At 31.1% G+C, this 20,815-nt stretch overlaps 1 protein-coding gene and 1 long non-coding RNA gene across 2 annotated transcripts; one reads left to right on the forward strand and one right to left on the reverse strand.

The window, feature by feature from the left end:
* The first annotated feature begins 3,833 nt into the window (after nucleotides 1–3,833).
* Nucleotides 3,834–4,424, forward strand: LOC140919543 (uncharacterized). The gene is made up of 2 exons (XR_012162190.1): nucleotides 3,834–3,964; nucleotides 4,056–4,424. It is a non-coding gene; the product is annotated as an uncharacterized lncRNA (long non-coding RNA).
* A 2,372-nt stretch (nucleotides 4,425–6,796) lies between these two features.
* LOC101509051 (cysteine-rich repeat secretory protein 55) lies at nucleotides 6,797–7,707 on the reverse strand. Its single transcript, XM_004492151.4, has one exon. It carries the CDS (start codon nucleotides 7,632–7,634, stop codon nucleotides 6,861–6,863), a length of 774 nt encoding a protein of 257 aa, XP_004492208.1. The 5' UTR covers nucleotides 7,635–7,707; the 3' UTR covers nucleotides 6,797–6,860.
* Between the last annotated feature and the right edge of the window lie 13,108 nt (nucleotides 7,708–20,815).

Raw genomic sequence — 20,815 nt, forward strand, 5'->3', positions numbered from 1 at the left:
TAATAACACACGGAGGTCTTTTACAGCGCTTATTTGGGAAAAGCGCTGTAAAAGAGCCTCTTAAAATTAACATAAAGAGACATTTTAGAGCGCTTATGTGTAAAAGCGCTGTAAAAGGCATTCAAATAACATAATAACACACGGAGGTCTTTTACAGCGCTTATTTGAAAAAAGCGCTGTAAAAGAGCCTTTTAAAAATTTAACTAAAGAAGCCTTTTAGAGCGCTTATGTGTGAAAGCGCTGTAAAAGGCATTCATATAACATAATAACACACGGAGGTCTTTTACAGCGCTTATTTGAAAAAAGCGCTGTAAAAGAGCCTTTTAAAAATTTAACTAAAGAAGCCTTTTAGAGCGCTTATGTGTGAAAGCGCTGTAAAAGGCATTCATATAACATAATAACACACGGAGGTCTTTTACAGCGCTTATTTGAAAAAAGCGCTGTAAAAGGCATTCAAATAACATAATAACACACGGAGGTCTTTTACAGCGCTTATTTGAAAAAAGCGCTGTAAAAGGCATTCAAATAACATAATAACACACGGAGGTCTTTTACAGCGCTTATTTGAAAAAAGCGCTGTAAAAGAGCCTTTTAAAAATTTAACTAAAGAAGCCTTTTAGAGCGCTTTACAAAATAAGCGCTGTAAAAGGCTTATAAAAAGCGCTGTAAAAGTGTTACGTATATATAACAGTTACCTCTTCAGTTTCCTCTTCATTACGTAACCTTCATCTCAACCTTCATTTCTTCTCTTCTTTTGCAAACCCTATCATCCCGTCCTTTACGAACCTTATTTCCACGATCATCTCCTTCATTTCGAACCTTATTTCCATCCAAGATCATCTCTCCCATTTCACACAATATATTTTCATTGAAATACGTAACCCTCATTACGTATTTCTTCAAACCGTATTTCTGTGAACCATATTTCTGTGAACTTTCTGCAAACCCTCTTTTCTTTGCATTTCGTCTTTCTTCGAACCATCATTATTCAGGTATTGATGTTATTAAATTTTTGTAATCATTAGAATGCATGTTGAGCTTTTTTAAGATATACTGATACATGTTGAGTTTGTTTATAATAATGCATGATCCATGTTGAGCTTGTTGATGTTATACTAAAGTGCATGTTGAACTTGTTGTAGTTAAATGGATACAAACAAAGATTTAGAAGTTCAAAATGAAGAAGTTGGCACCTCTAAGACTTACGAAAAAGAAGTCAAACGTGGTGCAACTATCATGCAAAGGGTGATTAAAGCACGGAGCAGTGGCATTAAATTTGAGGTATACTATATATACTCTGTTTGCTGTGTGTTTTTTTATCTTTTTTTAGGGTTTAGGGCATGTACTTACTATATGAGTTTATTAGGTTGGCTGGAACGAGAGTGGTCAGCCAGTTGACCCCAACAGCTCCATGTTTGTAAGCTACATTGGGGCTGTTGTTCGTCAAAATGTCCCAATAACAATAGACAACTGGAGAGATAAGGCGTTGAAGGATGCCAAAGATATCATCTGGAATGACATTCAAGTAAATATTTTGATCTACTCTTTTGTCATTTATAATTTTTTTTCTGTAAAATACATTACTTATAATTGTTTTCATTGCAGACCACTTTTGTTCTTGATGAGGAACGAAAGTCATATGTTTTGAGAGTTGCTGGGAAAATCCATCGTGGATTTAGATCCCATCTCTCAAATTTCTATCTAAAAGATAGAGAAGGAAACACAAATGCTGAACCTCCAAAGATATATCAACATTATATATCAAAGGATGAATGGAGTGCATTTGTTTCCAAACGTTCTGACCCGGCGTTTGTCGTAAGTGATTAATTTATTAGCATTTGTGTTTTATTATTCATATTCGTAGCGTATTTTAAATTTTTACACAATTGCTATTTTTTTTTTATATAGAATATTAGTAAGGCAAATCGCGAACGGGCAAGCAACCCAAAACACCCATACAAGAAATCACGTATGGGATATGCACGCCTTGAACAAAAAATTGTAAGTAATTAAACATCACTTGTAATTTGTATTATAAACTATAGTGTGTAACTAATTTGTATTATTTTGTTTATGATTTTAACGAATAGAGAAAAGACACCCAAGCCGATCAACCCTTGGGTCGTCATATCTTATGGAAGGAAGCGCGTGTTAACAAAGAAGGAGTGGTTGATAATGAAAATGTCAAGAAAGTTGTAGAACTTTGTGTAAGTATATTATCACTTTAATATTTTTTAATATTGTATTTTAAAAATGCTATTGAACTTATCTTTTTAATGTTACATGTATTTTAGGAAACTATTGAACAAAGTTCTGAAACTCAAGAGGGCAACAAGGATACGTGCAGGGACATTCTTGGGAAAGTGTTTAATGTCCCTGAGTATTCCGGTCGAGTGAGGGGGAAAGGATTTGGCGTAACTCCCAAAAGCTTTTTTCCTCAAGAGAAGCGCCAAAAACCTTCCAACGAGGAAGTATTAGAGAAGCTCAGAATCTTATCGGAGCAAGTGGCACTCTTGGTGAATACGAATAAAGACAAGCAACTTCCGGTTCAGCTCCAACCTGAAATACAAATGGAGAGTGAAACCGGGAGTTGCAACGTCGGTTTGAAGAGTATTCCCGAGGTAATTAATTACTTACTACTTACTTGCTTATGTAATTACTTATGTATTAAACAAACTTATATATTAACTGTACTTATGTTTTAACTATTGATGTAGGGTGTCACTACATGTGTCCTATACTTGTCCTCGCCGACTCAACGGAAGGTGGGAAAAGGAATATTGCACAATACTTCGGGAGAAGTATTGCACAATATTCCGATCCCCGCGGGCCATGTCAAAGTATCGCCTACGGTTGCTTTCGAACCAACTGCACCGTTGCCCATACCGGACAACGTTTTTTTAAAAAGCGTTGTCTTTTATCTTTGTGCCCAAAATTATTTTTGATCCAAAATCACTTCACAATCAGTGCACACAACAACAAAACATATTCAAATACCATAAGCAGTTCACACAATCAGTAGAACATAAATCAGAACTCTGTAACTTTTTTAACATATATGTAACTCTGTAATTTACAACCTAAGTAACTACATTCAGATACATATATACAACCTAATTTACAACCTAATTACCTACATTCAGATACGTATATATATATAACCTAATTTACAACCTAAACTACATTCAGATCCATATGCATGTTCATATATTGTGTCCTATGATCATTTACATATAATAACTAACAGAATATACATTATATGCACTAGCTACCATATAATATTCAGATCCCTTGCCCAGCAGCAAGCTATTTCCCAGAAAATCAAATAATTTTCATGTCAAGCACGTACTGACACCATTCTTCCTTTAATTCCATCAGATCTTCCTCAGAATATGATGGACTGGAATTGGCAAAGTACTGCAATATAAAAATTGAACATATTATATTAAGTTAGTATCAAATATATAGATAATTTATATATGAAAATCATATAATGCAAATACCGTACCGTTTCTGGGATAATAGTTTTATTCTTCTCAACAATCTCCTTCATGAATCTCAATATGTAGTACCCACAGTCGATGTTATTTGTTTGACGAGGGCACTTTATTGAGATCCATGTAATGTTATTAGACTTCTGCTTCGACACTTTAGCACCTCTTTGAGCTCGATAAACTTTTAAGGCACTATCGAATGAATAAATGTGATTATTAGAGCATGAATATTTATATATATATATATATATAAATATTCATGCTCTAATAATCACATTTATTCATTCGATAGTGCCTTAAAAGTTTATCGAGCTCAAAGAGGTGCTAAAGTGTCGAAGCAGAAGTCTAATAACATTACATGGATCTCAATAAAGTGCCCTCGTCAAACAAATAACATCGACTGTGGGTACTACATATTGAGATTCATGAAGGAGATTGTTGAGAAGAATAAAACTATTATCCCAGAAACGGTACGGTATTTGCATTATATGATTTTCATATATAAATTATCTATATATTTGATACTAACTTAATATAATATGTTCAATTTTTATATTGCAGTACTTTGCCAATTCCAGTCCATCATATTCTGAGGAAGATCTGATGGAATTAAAGGAAGAATGGTGTCAGTACGTGCTTGACATGAAAATTATTTGATTTTCTGGGAAATAGCTTGTGCTGGGCAAGGGATCTGAATATTATATGGTAGCTAGTGCATATAATGTATATTCTGTTAGTTATTATATGTAAATGATCATAGGACACAATATATGCATATAATGGATCTGTTAGTTATTATATAATGGATCTGAATGTAGGTAATTAGGTTGTAAATTAGGTTGTATATATGTATCTGAATGTAGTTACTTAGGTTGTAAATTACAGAGTTACATATATGTTAAAAAAGTTACAGAGTTCTGATTTATGTTCTATTGATTGTGTGAACTAATTGTCTATAATATGTTCTGTTCTACTGATTGTCTGTAATATGTTCTGTTCTACTGATTGTGAAGTGATTTTGGATCAAAAATAATTTTGGGTACAATGATAAAAGACAGCGCTTTTTAAAAAAAGTGCCATAAAAAGCTAAAAAGCATTTTTCATTTCAAATAATTAATTTACAGCGTTTAAAAAAAAAAAATAACACATTTTACAGCGCTTTTTTTAAAAAGCGCTGTAAAATGTTGTTCTAAAGCGCTTTAATGGTGCACCTTCAACAGCGCTTCCGTGAGAAAGCGCTGTAATATGTACAAGAAAAGCGCTGTAAAATGCAGACCCATAATATGAAATTATGGGTGGGCATATTACAGCGCTTTATCGAGAAAGCGCTGTAAAATGCAGACCCATAATATGAAATTATGGGCGTACATATTACAGCGCTTTCTCGAAAAAGTGCTGTAATATGCACCCCGTCATATGAGTTATGAGTGTACATATTACAGCGCTTTCTCGAAGAAGCGCTGTAATATGTACACTCATAACTCATATGACGGGGTGCATATTACAGCGCTTTTTCGAGAAAGCGCTGTAATATGTACGCCCATATATGAAATTATGGGTGGGCATATTACAGCGCTTTTGTGAGAAAGCGCTGTAATATGCACACCCATAACTCATATGACGGGGTGCATATTACAGCGCTTTTTCGAGAAAGCGCTGTAATATGTACGCCCATATATGAAATTATGGGTGGGCATATTACAGCGCTTTTGTGAGAAAGCGCTGTAATATGCACACCCATAACTCATATGACGGGGTGCATATTACAGCGCTTTTTGTGAAGAAGCGCTGTAAAATGTGCATAACAAGCGCGCGTTGTATTTACATGTTTTATAGCGCTTTTATAAAAGCGCTGTTGTATCATTTACAGCGCTCGTTTCCACAGCGCTTATTTTTTTGAAAAAGCGCTGTAAATGGCTTAAAAAAAGCGCTGTAAAAGCCGTTTTTTCGCGTAGTGCCTCTTTGTCTTTATGGCTAAGACAGTGACTTGATTGATTTCGATTCAAATCGAATTTGTTTTTCTTTATTTTTATCAAATCGGTATGATTTAAATTATTATCTGAGTCTAAAAGTAAAGACAATCATTACAATATACATTTAAAATAGATGGGTTTTACCCTTAAAATACGGAATGGGTGGAATTTTACCCTTAAACTATTTTGGATGTTTAAGTTGGTTTTCCTAACTTTGAAAAGAATCACTTTAACCATTAACTTATCTTTATTTTATTAACTTGTATCGACTATTTACCTCAAATACTTAACGATGTTTGGTGAATGATAGTGTGACATCTCATATGACCTTCATATATCTTTTTTTTTCTATGATAATGTTTACAAAATCCTTCATCTTCCCAAAATTATAGGGTTTAAAACATCCTTCTTTCCAAAATTTGCTTTAAATTTATATAACATTGTCCTCTCGTCACGAAATTTCAAGGAGTTGTGCTAAAATAAAGATTCACATGTTGCATCAGTATATCATAAATTATTTCTTCGAAGTTAGTTTCAACTCCCTTAGACCAAATTATTAGTAGAAATAATAATTGTTTAAGAAGTTAGTTTCAACTCCCTTAGTGGCTATTAATAAATAATTAAATAGTTAGTTTGTTATTTCTCAACAAACTCTTTATACTGAGCATCTTATGTGCTCATTTATCATCTTTTATAATTATTTAATATGCAATATTTAAGGATACTTTTTTTCTCTCAAATTTATTTTTAATGAGATACAATTTTAACTCTACAATCACGTGATAAATAACATACATTAGACAAATATCAATCTTTTGAACTACGTGTACAATTTGATGCATATTTCTAAAAAAGTCACCTTATTATCTTACATTTTGTGTCTTTGTTTTTTTAAGGATAAAACAAAATCACGACGAATCTCATTTATGATACTTTGAAATCATTGAAATGAATTGCACATTTACATCAAATTTATACTAGATAAAATAAAGTTCTTTCATTTACTCTTGTACTAGAGAAAAGAATAAATGACTCAGAAATATTTTTGATTGAATTTTGACTTACGTAACATGAATTTGTCTTATTATTTGTGTCTCTAAAGTGTCTCTATTTATATAGAAACCAATATCAATTAATAAAAGAAAACAACTATTAAAAGAGTTTGTAATCCTTAGTAATTTAACAAATGCATGGTTTGATGACTAACAGATAAATTCAAGTCAAGCATTACAATCACTTGACCAAATGATATACTAAGTTATTTAATTTTGCTACATTAATATAGCTATTATAAAATTCTAAATATATTTTGGAAATTCACCTCACAAATTTCGTATTAAAAGAGTGATATATAGCAATAATTTTCCAAGCACTAAGCAAGAACATTTGACATTTAAGGATACACGATGAGCTTTCTTACATTAGAAGGTTTTGTTTTGGTTGGATCAAGAGGGAAGAAAAAAGGGTAGAGTTCATATCTAACATAACAAGAACTATATAAAACTCTACACCCTTTACGATTATTGCAAAAAGTTGAAAAATTGTTCACTGCAATAGCCAAACACTGAGCACAATTTATCTCAGACAAGTCCCTAGTACATTGAACCAAAGCATAAAGTGTCACAAATGGTGACAACATAGATTTTCCTTTTCCAATCCCTTTCTCTTTATGCATAACAGCTTCTCCTCTAATTTGATCCATTAAAGCTCCAAGTTTTTTGTTAAAATCTTCAGGGTCAGTTACATTTTCAACATTGAAATAAAATATACCAAAAGATGTATCAACATCAGCAATGAAACTCTTGTTACTATACCTTAGAAAACAATAATCATACCAAATTCTTGCATCAGCTTGGTTTGGACATCTTTGTCTGATTTGTCTTGTTGCATCTTGAATACAATTGGAGCAATCTTGTGTGTTAATATCTCCCCTGCATTGAGCTAAGCCATAAACTTTTTCTTGGTCTTTACCATATGATGTAGCAATGAAACTAGTGGAAGGGGTTTTAAGGGCTAATTCAGCTAATAGTTTATCAATGTTTGTTGACAATTTTCCTCCAATGCTAATGTTTGTGTTTTTATTGCAAAATTCCCCTAAAGGGTCTTGTGATTTTGCACTTGAAATGCATAGAAATAATAAGAAAATGATTTTGTATGATAGATACATGGTTTTTCTTGTGTAGTTTCATTATGTTATTAGTGCTTTTTATATGAAAGAAAATGAATATGTTGTGATGGTGGAATGTGATGAAAGTGGAATCCTTTCAGCAGACAATTTTGACTTATTATATAGTGTTTGCTTCCTCCACCACAATTATTGGAAGAAATAAAAGGGCATGATTAGTAGGTTTTCTTGACTTTTTGTATGTTCATAAGATTTTTATATGAAATGATATGTAGCTATAAATATTTGTGGATGAATAGAATGTTCACTAGATGAAGTATAAAAGTATTCTAGAAGCCTTTTAGCAACTTGGAAATATTGAAAGTTTTTTGGTTTGAATCTTGTTTTAGTATAATAAAAAAGTTTTACATTACTTAAAAATTAAAGATAAAGGTATATGAATGTTATAAATTATATTTACATTCATCAACTCAGTCAAAATGTCTTTTATTAAAGACAAAATTGGAAAAACAAAAGTTATTGGGTTAAATTTGCATATCTCTTTTAATAATCTTCTATCATTCTCTCTTCATTTATTTTTTTCTCTCTCTTCATTAAAAAAGTAAAAAAAATCAAGAGGTGAGAATAAGAGAGAGATAGAGTGGTGGAGAGAAAGTGAATAAGAGGTTCCAAATCTCATTGAATTTTTAATACTAGAAGTTATTATTTTCAATTTTAGTTTAGTTGTTTTGAATAAAAATTTTATGGAGACTGATAAGTACCTCAATAGCATGAATGATTCATATTTTAATAAATTAGAATGAACTTTATTTATTTTAATTCGGTTTGTATTAATTCTTAGTTTGCTTTGATTTAGAATTGTAATAGTTTTATTATTGATTTAGTTTATTTTATGTGTAAGTGAAGATACTTTACTTCCTTACATTAAGTTTATTTTAGAAAAAATAAGATGTAAGTTCAATATGGGTCTAGAGAATGGTGTCACTTATGACCCATTTAGGTTTAGAGATAGACTTAGTATAAATAATCATTTGTAACCTCATAAAAGGAGATTTTGAATATTATTTTTGTGAGACTTTGCTCTCTAGAGTTCTTGAAAGAGTTCACTTCAAACTTATTAAGGTTGTTAATCATTGTGGCATTCTTTTTGGCTTATCAATCCATAGATTGTGGCGCCATTTTGTTCTTGGTTTGTTTGCTGAATAATAATTTTGAGTTTCCTTTACATCAAACTCTAATACTCAAATTCTATCGTGTTCAATAACCTGCGATCATATCTCGAGTTCTACATATTTGTTTTCGGTGATTTAACGTCCTAACTTGCGTTTCGAAACGTCATCTTTCACCTCGTTTTGGAATCGTCCGATTCAGAGTTTCGTAGCTCTGTTTATCGTGTTCTTTAGTAATACGCGATTTTGACTCAAATCTGTAAGTTTCCAACCTAGAACGATCCTTAAAGTGAATCATGACAAATATGATCATATCATTTGGTATCAGAGTTTGTCTCTAGGTTTGAAATTGAGTAAAATTTTGTTTATGCATTTTTGTTTGTGAAACCTAAATTGCTAGTTGTGTTGCTTTTGTTTGAATTGTTATTCTTTGTTAATTTGTGTGTTGCTGCCACTTAAAAAAAAAAAGAATATACAAAAAAATAATAATGTGTTATTAAAATTATTGCACACTACATGTTTGACAAAATTCCTAAGTATTTCGTATCATCAATATATTCGAGATTATGTACTAGATCCAGAGTATGTAAAATATTTGTATGAAAATGGATATGCAAAACAAGCAAGAAAAGTAAATAAGCTTGCCTTGATAGAGAAAGAGAAAATCAAAGAAAAGAAAGAAGAAGAAGAGGATAAACATTTGAGGGACAAAGGGCAAGAAGTTGACTCCAACTATTTGTCTAATTGTGATAATTCTCTATTGCAAGTGCTTGAAGAAGTGTCTCCAAAGGAGAAATGTCATCAATATATTGACATTGAAAGCAAAGAGAAAGATTATGGTAAAATTGAAAGTCTCTTCAAACAAGAGAGTGAGGTGAACGAAGCAATGTTAGTGCTTGAAGGTAACTACTCAAAGGTTCCTCAAAAGGATGTTTACAAGGAAATTATTGAGTCACCATTTTTTTGTGATGAAGAGAATGTCCGTGAAACTCAACTTGTTTTGAAACATTTGCAAATACAAAGTAACATATTGTTTGCCAAAAATTTCAATCCAAATAAGGTAAATTTGGTCATAAATATCAACTTCAAAAGGTATAATTTTATCTCATCTTTAGAATTTCTTAACTTACTATAAATGTGATAAGATGTTAATTGTTAAAGATGGAAATGCGTTTCACCGACTTATCACATTTGGTGACTTTTCCAATTTCCCATTTGACCCTAGTGGATGTGATAAGCTTGTGTTTGAATTATTTCTTCATGTACAATATAATGGAGCTTAAATTCGTGGTCGAATTTCTTCAAGAAAGAGAGAATGATAAGGACCTCAAGAGTATGAAAATGATTCATATTTTAATAAATTAGGATGAATTTTATTTATTTTAATTTGGTTTGTATTAATTCTTAGTTTGCTTTGATTTGGAACTGTAATAGTTTTATTATTGATTTAATTTATGTTATGTGTAAGTGAAGATACTTTACTTCCTTACATTAAGTTTATTTAAAAAAAATAAGATGTAAGTCCAATATGGACATAGAGAATGGTGTCAATTATGACCCATTTAGGTTTAGAGATAGACTTAATATAAATAAGCATTTGTAACCTCATAAAAGGAGATTTTGAATATTATTTTTGTGAGACTTTGCTCTCTAGAGTTATTGAAAGAATTCACTTTTAACTTATCAATGTTGTTAATCCTTGTGGCGTTCTTTTTGGTTTATCAACCCATAGATTGTGGCATCATTTTGTTATTGGTCTGTTTGCTGAATAATAATTTTGAGTTTCCTTTACATCAAACTCTAAAACTCAAATTCTATCAGTTTTCGTGTTCAATAATCTACGATCATATCTCAAGTTCTACATACTTGCTTTCGGTGATTCAACAGCCTAACTTACGTTTCATAACGTCATCTTTCACCTTGTTTTGGAATCGTCCAATTCGGAGTTTCGTAGCTCTGTTTATCGTGTTCTCCAGCAATAAGCGATTTTGACTCAAATTTGTAACTTTCCAACTTAGAACGATCCTTAAAGTGAATCATGAAAAATAGGATCATATCAGAGACCATAAGATATTTGTTTGAAATTATGATTTAACTATCATTTTATTTAATATGATATAGAATATTAGAAGAAGAAAAATTATATCACTCTTATATTAAAATCTCTCTCATTTTCTGGTAGAACTAGACTCGCCATTTATATAAATTTCATCTCATCCCCTCCAACTTTCTATAAAAGTTTCTTCCTCTATTAAACCAAACTTACCCTAATTTTTTTTGTAATCTCTACCATTCAATCCTTGTATATCTAGTTTTAAACACATTCTCTCTTTCATTCTTCATATTAAATTAGGAGTTGAGATACGATATGATTTAAATGAACTCTAGGAAATCCAATATATTAGCCTATCTTGTTTTAAAATGGATTATCACCTTTGTATGGGGGATCCTGTGGGAGCATCACAAGCAACATTAGACTAATGTTCTAAAATCACAAGAGATTTTGACACTTTATCTCCACTTAAAATTTTAAGACATTGTATATAAGAATTACACATCTTAAGTATCTAATATCCAACTCATTCATAGTCAATGTAGAACTAATCGCTCATAATTGAATCCAACAGTCGATCCTTCAAGTATGAGTCTCTCACATTCTATATTTCTATTGTCGTTACAACCAAGAAAATACGCCTTTGTATCACATCGTTAGAAAAACTTTTGATACAAGGATCTAGAATACCCATTATCATTCTCCTATAAAACCGAACCTAGACTCTGATAGCACTCTAATGAACATAAACAAATAATCACAATATTAAAGTTATAGGCTGTAGAAATAAAACTTCCTCAATGTGTAAGAACTTGGGAAGAGAGACATCGAATATATGTCAACAAACGGATCAAATCAAAAGCACAAAAAATGCCAAGATTTTAACGTGGAAAATTCCACCATATAAGAGTAAAAATCACGATTTGTATAAACGCCTTTTATTTAAACACATATACAAACACTTAAACAAACCATAAAAAAAAACCCTTAAATTTGAAGAAAAAAAATTACTATCAAATTAAAATTTATTAAACTCATATATTAATATTAGTTTAAAGTTTTTTAAGGTTAAATAAATTTTTAATTCCTATAAAATTTTAAAATATTATTTTTGGTCCTATTAAAAAAATTCTCAATTTTTTAATTAAATTACTTTTAATGTGCCTATTTTAAAAAATTTTGTAAAAATTTTATACTTTTAATTCATAAAAGATATCCTCATAAAATTAAAATATAAACTAACAAATAAATAAATAAAATTTAAAAAATAAACTTAAAATATCATAATTTCGTAGAAACTATAAATATATTTATTAAAAAATATATATTTTTCTTTTCATCAAAAGGGACTAAAAACCCAAACTAGAAGCCTCGGGGGAAAACCACCGAGGAAATGTCGAATACAAGAGATAAAGAGATAGCAGAGCATCATCATAAACTTTATAATCCATATCTAAACTATGATTAAAATTTGCTAACTTATTAACTACTTGGTTGATTTCGCGAAAAATATACTTCCAATAAATGTTTAGCAGTTATATCGAATAAATCGCTAATTTCACTAGTCAGATAATGACAAGGATGCAGTGAAGAGCATCTTGTATCAAATAGGTCAATGGTTGCTTTAGAGTCAAATTCAAGAACTATTTTGGTAAAATCTCTATTCACAACTAGTTCGAGCCCATGAAAGAATTCCCTACAGCTAGTATGAAAGGACACTTATATAACTCCAAAATCTTAGTCTTCATATACAAAAATATGATTTTAATGCTGCTCTCATAATTGAGGACCAAATTGATACCAACAAGTGGGGATAAAAAAATTGTAAGTTAGTCTAGAATGTACGTGTACCATGTCATTATTGATAGGGGTCCAATAGGCCGACCACCTATGAAGGACTTAACAATATCTTGGCCCATTTTGGTAAACAAATTTGTCTTAAATACATGGGTATACCAGATTTTTTTATATATAAATATATTTCACTCTTCTAGTTTTTTGTTTTTGTTTTGAAAAATACCTAAAATAGCAACAGCAAAGTGAAAACTCCAAACCTAACAATTTTGTTTTATATGAAATAAATATAATTAAAATTAATATCCAAAATTAATTATGGTAGTAATTATCTTTATGGGTGATACTAATTAATTTATGAAGACGATAAAAATACTTTTAAAAATATATTTGTACTATTTTCAAAATAATTATGACGATGGTTGGACATAGCTACAAGGAATATTTGATTTTTTTTTTTTGTTCTAAACTCAAGTCACACTTTTAAGGTATTGTCTACTTTAGATTTTGTGCATAAGTCCTAACTATTTTATCTTTAGTAAAAGGCTCTTGGTGGATTGAAGAGTTTGTGTGTTGTTTAGAAACTATCAGAATAGTAGCTCCTAGTTAAGGTTAAGGGGCTAAAGGACTTATAACTTAGTCCCTACATGGAGTGCCAATGATCCGAACTCAAGTCACATTTTTGTGTAAGCCTCACGATTTTGCCTATAATAAAAGGTGTCTTGTTGAATTTAGAATTGCAAGTGTTACTCATAACTTACTCTTAACCTAGATTCTAGAGCAATGTAATTTTTTTTCTTGTACTAGAAAATTTCTTATTATGACTTATGACAATACATGGTTTGCATCTTTATGGTTAACCTTTTTCTTAAGGTCTATCTCAGTGCACATGTGACTTGTATTTGTTCATGTTATTTTAGTTCTCCACATGTTTGAATTGTGGCACACCGTAATAAATTTTTTACAACCACACCATTATCAAATGTATATTAATTTCTTTCACCATGAATATTAGTTTCTTCGTTTGAATTGTATCGCTCTATCAGCATTCGACTTAGCCATTTCCACATCATGTTTTCAAACATATTTTTTATGTATTCTAGACCATATGGTAATTGTGCTTTAAGTTTTCCTACACTCTTTGCAAATAATTTACCTAATGTATAGAAAGTTGATTGGACCAAAAAAGTGATAGGAAGAGTTTGTATACTCTTAAACGAGTTAATGGAGTTAGCTAAGTTATGTGTGTAGAGTATGCTAGTGTTTAAATGGGGGAGTAGCGTGATAGAAATTAAGTCAAGTCAATTGAACCATACTAAGGAACATAGTAAGAAAGTAAAATTGTCAACATATGAATTGTTTATTGTTCAACTTCACAACAAAGTTAAAAGATAGTTAGAATGCTAGACAAGGTTTGCTAAAGTTGTTTTATATAAGATTCAATCAAGAACAAGTCACAAGTATTTTTGGATTAAACATTCATTTAGAATCGGCTAGAATTTGAATGTTATTGTTTAGCCTCTTATGTAACTAAGATGCTTAATCCAAACATGTAATAATCATAAATTTGAGGTTAACAAAGTATTTGACTCAAATCCTATTAAACCTAAATCACAATCCCAAATTTCTTATATCATAGTTCATATATGTTAAGCATTAATGTGCCATTGATTTCTTGCAATACATAATCATAATGATATATTTCTATAATTCAATAATAATCATGTCAACCTAACTTAGCTCAAACACTAAAATTAATTTTATAATGTTGTATAAACAAATTAATTTTATAATGAGAAGAAATACCCAAAACTAAACCAATAGTTGTTAAGTGGTTGGCTCAAAAGCCTAAAGAGAATCCACTATCTAACTCTCAAAAGATAACACTCAAGTTTTTATAAACTTCAATATGCAATTACATAGAGGTATTGACCCTATTTATACTAATCCTAGAGGACAATTTATAGTTGAAATAGTGGTAGTAATTAATGGATAAATGAAAACACAATTTAGTAAAAATTGATATTGTCAAACATAAGGTGGTGCAATGGTGAAACTAGCATACTAGAATGGTGGCAATGGAGAGGCTTATGATTGATTTCAATATGTATCATAGTCTTTAAGATAAACATAACTCATCCTCGAGTTTATTTCTACTTCATCATCCAAATATGATAAAAGATTGACAACAATGAAGGTTGTTGCGACACCATTGGTTCCCGACAGTTCTACCTTGTTAGATTGTCATTGATTTTCTACACTATTTTGATGGGACCATCAGCTTGTCGTGAAAACTTGGCATTTGGTTATTTTGAAAATCACTATTTTTGTAGGTGTATCCATACCAAATCTCTAATTTTAAATATTTGTTGCCTTTTGTGCTTATCACAGTTAGTCTGGTATCTAGAATTTTGTTTCTTGATTCAATCTCGAACCTCGTGCAGTATCATGACTTCTTTTTCTCTACATGTTTTATCTGCACAAGGTTATTGCTTATCCAATCAGGGTGTTAAGTCTAGAGGGACTAAGTGGTCGAGTTTCATAAACCACCTATAAATGACATTTTCCAGTAGATTACCTAAACTATTGATAACAACTTCAACCTTTCCATCTGTTTGAGGAAGACTAACACTATTGATTTAAAACTTAGTATCCATCTTTCTCACATGGTTCTCCAAAATAGACCTAAAATTTTAACATCTTAGACATAAGTGATAGTTTTTGGAATGATATAAAGACGAACAATTTCCTTTAAATATAAGTTAACAACTTGAACAACACCATTGGTCTTTTGACATAACAGTCATTTTGGGAAACACGTCCATAACTTCTGTCATAGAATCTTTCTAACGTTGAGTTCGAGGCAATACACGGAAAAATCCATGCCAACATATTCTCAAGGCGCTTCTAGAATGGGAAATGACATATATAATCCTATGTTTTGGCTTTTAGCCTTGGCCAAGTGGCAGACTCAACATATATGAATATGTTTATTGACATCTCTTCCTATTTCCTTAAAATATAAGTCAACAACTTGAACCACACCATTGGTCTTTTGGCATAGGTTAAAGTGGATCATTTTGGTAAATATGTCCACAACTTCCATCACAGAATCCTTCTGACATTGAATTCAAGGAAATTCAAAGAAAAAATCCAGGCTAACATCTTCCCATTGTGCTTCTAGAATGGGAAATAACATATATAATTATGTGTTTTGGCTTTTAGTCTTGGCCAAGTCGTAGATGCGACATATATGAATATGTCTGTTGTCATCTTTTTCACGTCTCAGCCAATAGAAATTATCTTTCACTAAAGTCGTAGTTTAATCTCATCCAAAATGGTATGATAAACCTATATCATGGACTTCTTGTACAATTGGCTTCCTGTAGTGAGCAAAGAGGAATATACAAGGTCTTTCCTTTAAACAAAAATCCTTCATGTATGAAGTAGTCTTGAGAGGTTTTTAATTCAATGACATTCTAGAACTTCTAAAAATTCAATAACTTCCAAAAATTTGTCTCAAATCCAATTGCTTTCATTTGAAGAGTGGAAATTATGACGTGATGCCTTCTAAGAGCATCTGCAACAATATTATGAACTTCCTCCTTATATTTTAGTAAGAATAGATAAGGTTGTAAAAACTCACTCAAATGAGCATGTATGTGATTGATCTTTTGTTGAGAATTCAAATACTTTAGAGCTTCATGATCGAAAAAAAGAACAGATTATTTATTCAACAAGTAATGACTTAAATGTTGGAGTGCACAAACAATGGCATAAAACTCCTTATCATAAGTCGCGTATCTAAGTTTACCATTGTAGAGGCAAAATCCTAAATCAAGTATTTTGAGGATAAACAAATAGTTAATTAATCACTAATTATGATTATATTGTTTTTTAACTTGTGTTTTTTAGTGATCTATTCAAATATAGGTGATCAAATATATTCATGTAAAAATCAATGATCTCTCTATGAAAGAAATCAAGAACATCATGTCTTACATGTCAAAATGAACTTGAGATTGACCAAAAGAACATTATAGTTATTCCCTATTAAAGACAAAGTAATGACATATCATTTTCCATAATCTAAACGACAAGTAAAGAGTATCAAAACTGCTCACATCAGTGGTCAAGCCCAAAATTTGAGTTGAAGGCCAAAATGAGGAAAACAACCTATAGATTGATGACCATATTGATCTCCGAATTGGATAGCTGTGAGCAAGAACAACAAGGACACTAGTACATTGTTGTTGTATCCTTTTGCGGAAAGCTCTACATGCTTTTGAGCTAAAAGACTGACAGTTCATAGTCTAATCACTCACTCATTCACTATCTCTATAAAACTCAAAAGCAAGAACATTCTAGGTTTATCAAAGAACATTATGGACCAAATATCACATATATTTTATAGACCTCAATCAAAACTAACAGCTAGCAGAGGTTCAATAACAGCTATATTGAGTCTTTCAATCATCTCCTCATCTATAAAAGGAATATCAAGGAGAAGACAAAGGCAAGAGTTTTAAAGGCAAGAGTTATGCACTTAAACATTCATACTTAAGCAACTAAACTCCTCTCTTAAGCTAAAATCCAGCTATTCATCTCTCTCATTATATTCAAAGATCACTTTATTGAGTTCTTGCTGATAATCAATCTAAAATAAGTGTTGAACACTTTTTAGATGCTAACCACTTTCGTTATACACATCATTTGTAACTCAAGTATATCTCTTAAGTTAGTTTGTGTATGTTGAAAAAATCATTTTAGTTATCAAAAGGTACTTGTAAAAATCCTTTATGGATTGAAAGGCAACTATAAAATTCCTTACAAGGTTGAAAGGGGAAATTTCTAACTAATCAAGAGTGATCAAGAAAAATAATGTGAAAGCAAAATGTTCTAGTTCTAAGTACATTCATGGAAAATCTCATAGATTATGAGGACTTGACGTAACCTATCTTTGGTGAACTAGGATACATCTTACTATGATCTTCTTATCTTATCTATATTTACTTTTTATTTACTGATCACATATCACTTAAAACTAATATTTTTATTTTCTTTTAACATATCCAAATAGTTCTAGACTTTCTGCTAAAACTAATATTAATCTTGAGTTAATTTAAATTAAGTATAGGAATTAAGATCTTTGAAAAGTGATCACAATTCAAACCCCTCTTCCTTACGATTGATATTGCTACTTTAACCATTGTTAAGATTTTTGCTAAAGAAAGCTATAGGATGACCATCTTGACTTAGAACAACGTCAATTCTAGTAATTGAAGCATCACAATTGACTTTGAACACCTAGCCAAAGTTGGGAAGGGCTAGCACTAGTTTTTTTAGTCAAACTTTATTTTAGCTCATTAAAACTTGTGAAAAGAATTTCCAAAATATAAATTTGGAAGGATGAAATGGTTAAATACAATTAACAAGGTTAGATTGAAATAATTTATCTATTGACACGATGGTGGAGTCTACCTATAGAGAGCACATGGTTGCGTATTTGAATCTTAATGAGGATAATTATTGAAATTTTTATTCATATTACTTATGGTATGAAAATTTAAAAATAAAAAGGTACGCCCAAATCAAAAATCAGAGTCAGATCAACATAATGGGTAGCAATAGTGGAGCTTGACCAAATATTATGACACACACGCACACACACACGTATATTCATACCTCCTACTAATACTATATTCTCTTTATTGATACAAACCAATTATTATTACTATTACCAATTATTAGTACTATTATAAAACTTTAGAAAACGTATGAAGGGTAGGCATGCACGCGCCTGACACTAAACCAACACAACAATTGTATTAAAATCAAAACTTGAATCATATATATATGTTTGCAATAGTTATTGTAGAAACTATTTATCCATAGTTGTTTCTCTTCACTAAGTGATATAAGTTTATATATAAATAGAGATACTCTAGAGGCATAAAACAGATCCAAAATTTATACTTGTATGAGTCAAAACTCTGTCAAATTTATTTCTAAATCATTTATTCTTTTAACTAGTGCACGAGAGTAAATGAGAAAACATAAAACCATACTTTTTCTTCATACATTGGAACAATGGAAAAGCTCACTAGACAGTGCTTCACAATTTTTGTAACAGCCCCCACTATTATTCACGATTGTCTTACCCCATTTCCCACAATTGGAAATTAGCGATATTTTTCCTTCAATGAGAATCAAATCTAGGACCTAGAGGTTAAGTCTGGTTCATTAATTCTCAGTATCAATTGAACTAGTGAAAATGAATGAATCATTGATTTAACCCTTAGGTCCCGAGTTTGATTCCGGTAGAAGGCAATAATTTCCAATGGTAGAAAAGGAGGCGAGAAAATCTTGAGTAATAGTGTTAGGGGGCTATTAATATTTTCACTTCACCACCTTTGTTGAGCCATTGCAATTTGTATGGATGTAGATTATTTTGGGTTGGTAGCTACAATTTATCCACCAGTTATACACCACATTCTCACAACTTCCACTGCTAATGGTGACATCATAGACCTTTCCTACAATGGTGCATTCGGTGTGGACCATGTCTTAGCCATGGTCCTTCTTTTAGAGACATTGTATGTAGGATTCTTCGAATTACAAGTAATTCACCATGATAACCACAATTAGTTTGTCACCATACAATGCATATACATCTTCTTCTTCGGACTCTTTTTGAGCCTCTTCATCTTCAAACTTTTGATATGCTTCTCCTTAGATTATGGTGATGGTTCTTTGAGTTGGACAATTTGACGCTATATATCCAAAACCCTAACATTGTGGTGCCTGCCTTTTCCTTCATGTGTTCGCTTCTTTTTAAGATTCCCTCGTCAAATGGAAGTTTTTTTTTTTTTTTTTTAATTTAGTAGAAATGTTATGGACCTTCTTTTCTTCTTGTATTTCTTTTTACTCAAAGACTCGTACTACAATTTGAAGTAGATTAACGATTTCATCTAGTTGAAGCTTTCCTTCAAAATTAAGAATATCTACCTTGATGTAGTTGTCTCTAAATGGTTGTCTTTGTGGGCGAAAACTAATTACTGATAATGAATCACTACTAGATTCATCAGCGTCTGACTGTATGTGTTGGGCTTCCAATAATGCTTGTTGTGCATTCATAGTTTCTTGTAATTGTTGGATTTGTCTTCTCATTTCTTCCATTTGAATTTCTTGTAGAGTTTGCTCATTTTTGTCTTCTTGGAGGCATTTTTAAAAGGGTGAAATGAGAACAAGTACAATATTACTAGAATAATATTGTAGAGTGTAAATAATACACCAAGTGAATTTCAAAGAAAGAGGTGTGAGTCTCTAATGGACACACTTAAATATCAAGTATTTTCTAGTCTGAATTTGCATAAACACGTGCCTTCACAATACTACAATTACTTTCCAAAATTAGAATAGTTATTTTCTGGTGTAGAAAATCATATTAAATTGCAGACATAAAGTATACTAAGAACTTTCTAAAAAATTGGCAATTAAAATAAAAGGTTTGTGGAAAATTCACAATTTTTTATTAGGGGTAAAATTGACTTTTCAGAAAGTTCAAGAGCAAATGTATAATTTTTTGAAAGTTTAAAGTATAATTTCTAATATTAGAAGTTTAAAGTCAAATTTAAAGAAATTTTGGGCCAAAAATGTAAATTTGGAAAATTTTGGGGACGTAACACATATCATGCGACTATGGCACAATGGAAGTGGTTAAAAGATGACACATGTTGATGACATGCTTGATGACATGGTTGTCTTCAACGTCCAGATTTCGTTGCCGACATATGGTGCTCCAACGACCTAGATAATAGTTTGGTGAAAAGTTCAGCGCATTCGTGGCTGTACATTGAAGCTCTGTTGGTGACCAAAACCTCAAATCTAAGATTTTTTGGTTTTCCGAACGCAATGGCGGTACAGTTTTATAAAAAACATTACCTCAAAGTGGAGTTTTGAAGGTGACAACTCTTTTGCACTTTGAACAAAATCCCTAGTAATGTTTTAACGATAACAAATCATAATGATGAAATGATTAAGAAATTTTGGTACACTTAGTTATCTAATGCGCGCTCTTAAGTGACTTCATTAAGACAAATAAATTCTAAAAGGATTAAGCAAAAATGAACTAATCACAAGCAATATTATGTGAAAAACAAAATTCAGATAGACTTTACAAAGTTCAACTTTGAACATGAACATTA

Source organism: Cicer arietinum, chromosome 3, assembly GCF_000331145.2.
Source record: "Cicer arietinum cultivar CDC Frontier isolate Library 1 chromosome 3, Cicar.CDCFrontier_v2.0, whole genome shotgun sequence".
NCBI lineage: Eukaryota > Viridiplantae > Streptophyta > Magnoliopsida > Fabales > Fabaceae > Cicer > Cicer arietinum.

Excerpts from the sequence above, each read along its gene's own strand:
- LOC101509051 (XM_004492151.4), bottom strand. The coding sequence starts at position 7,634 with ATGTATCTATCATACAAAATCATTTTCTTATTATTTCTATGCATTTCA.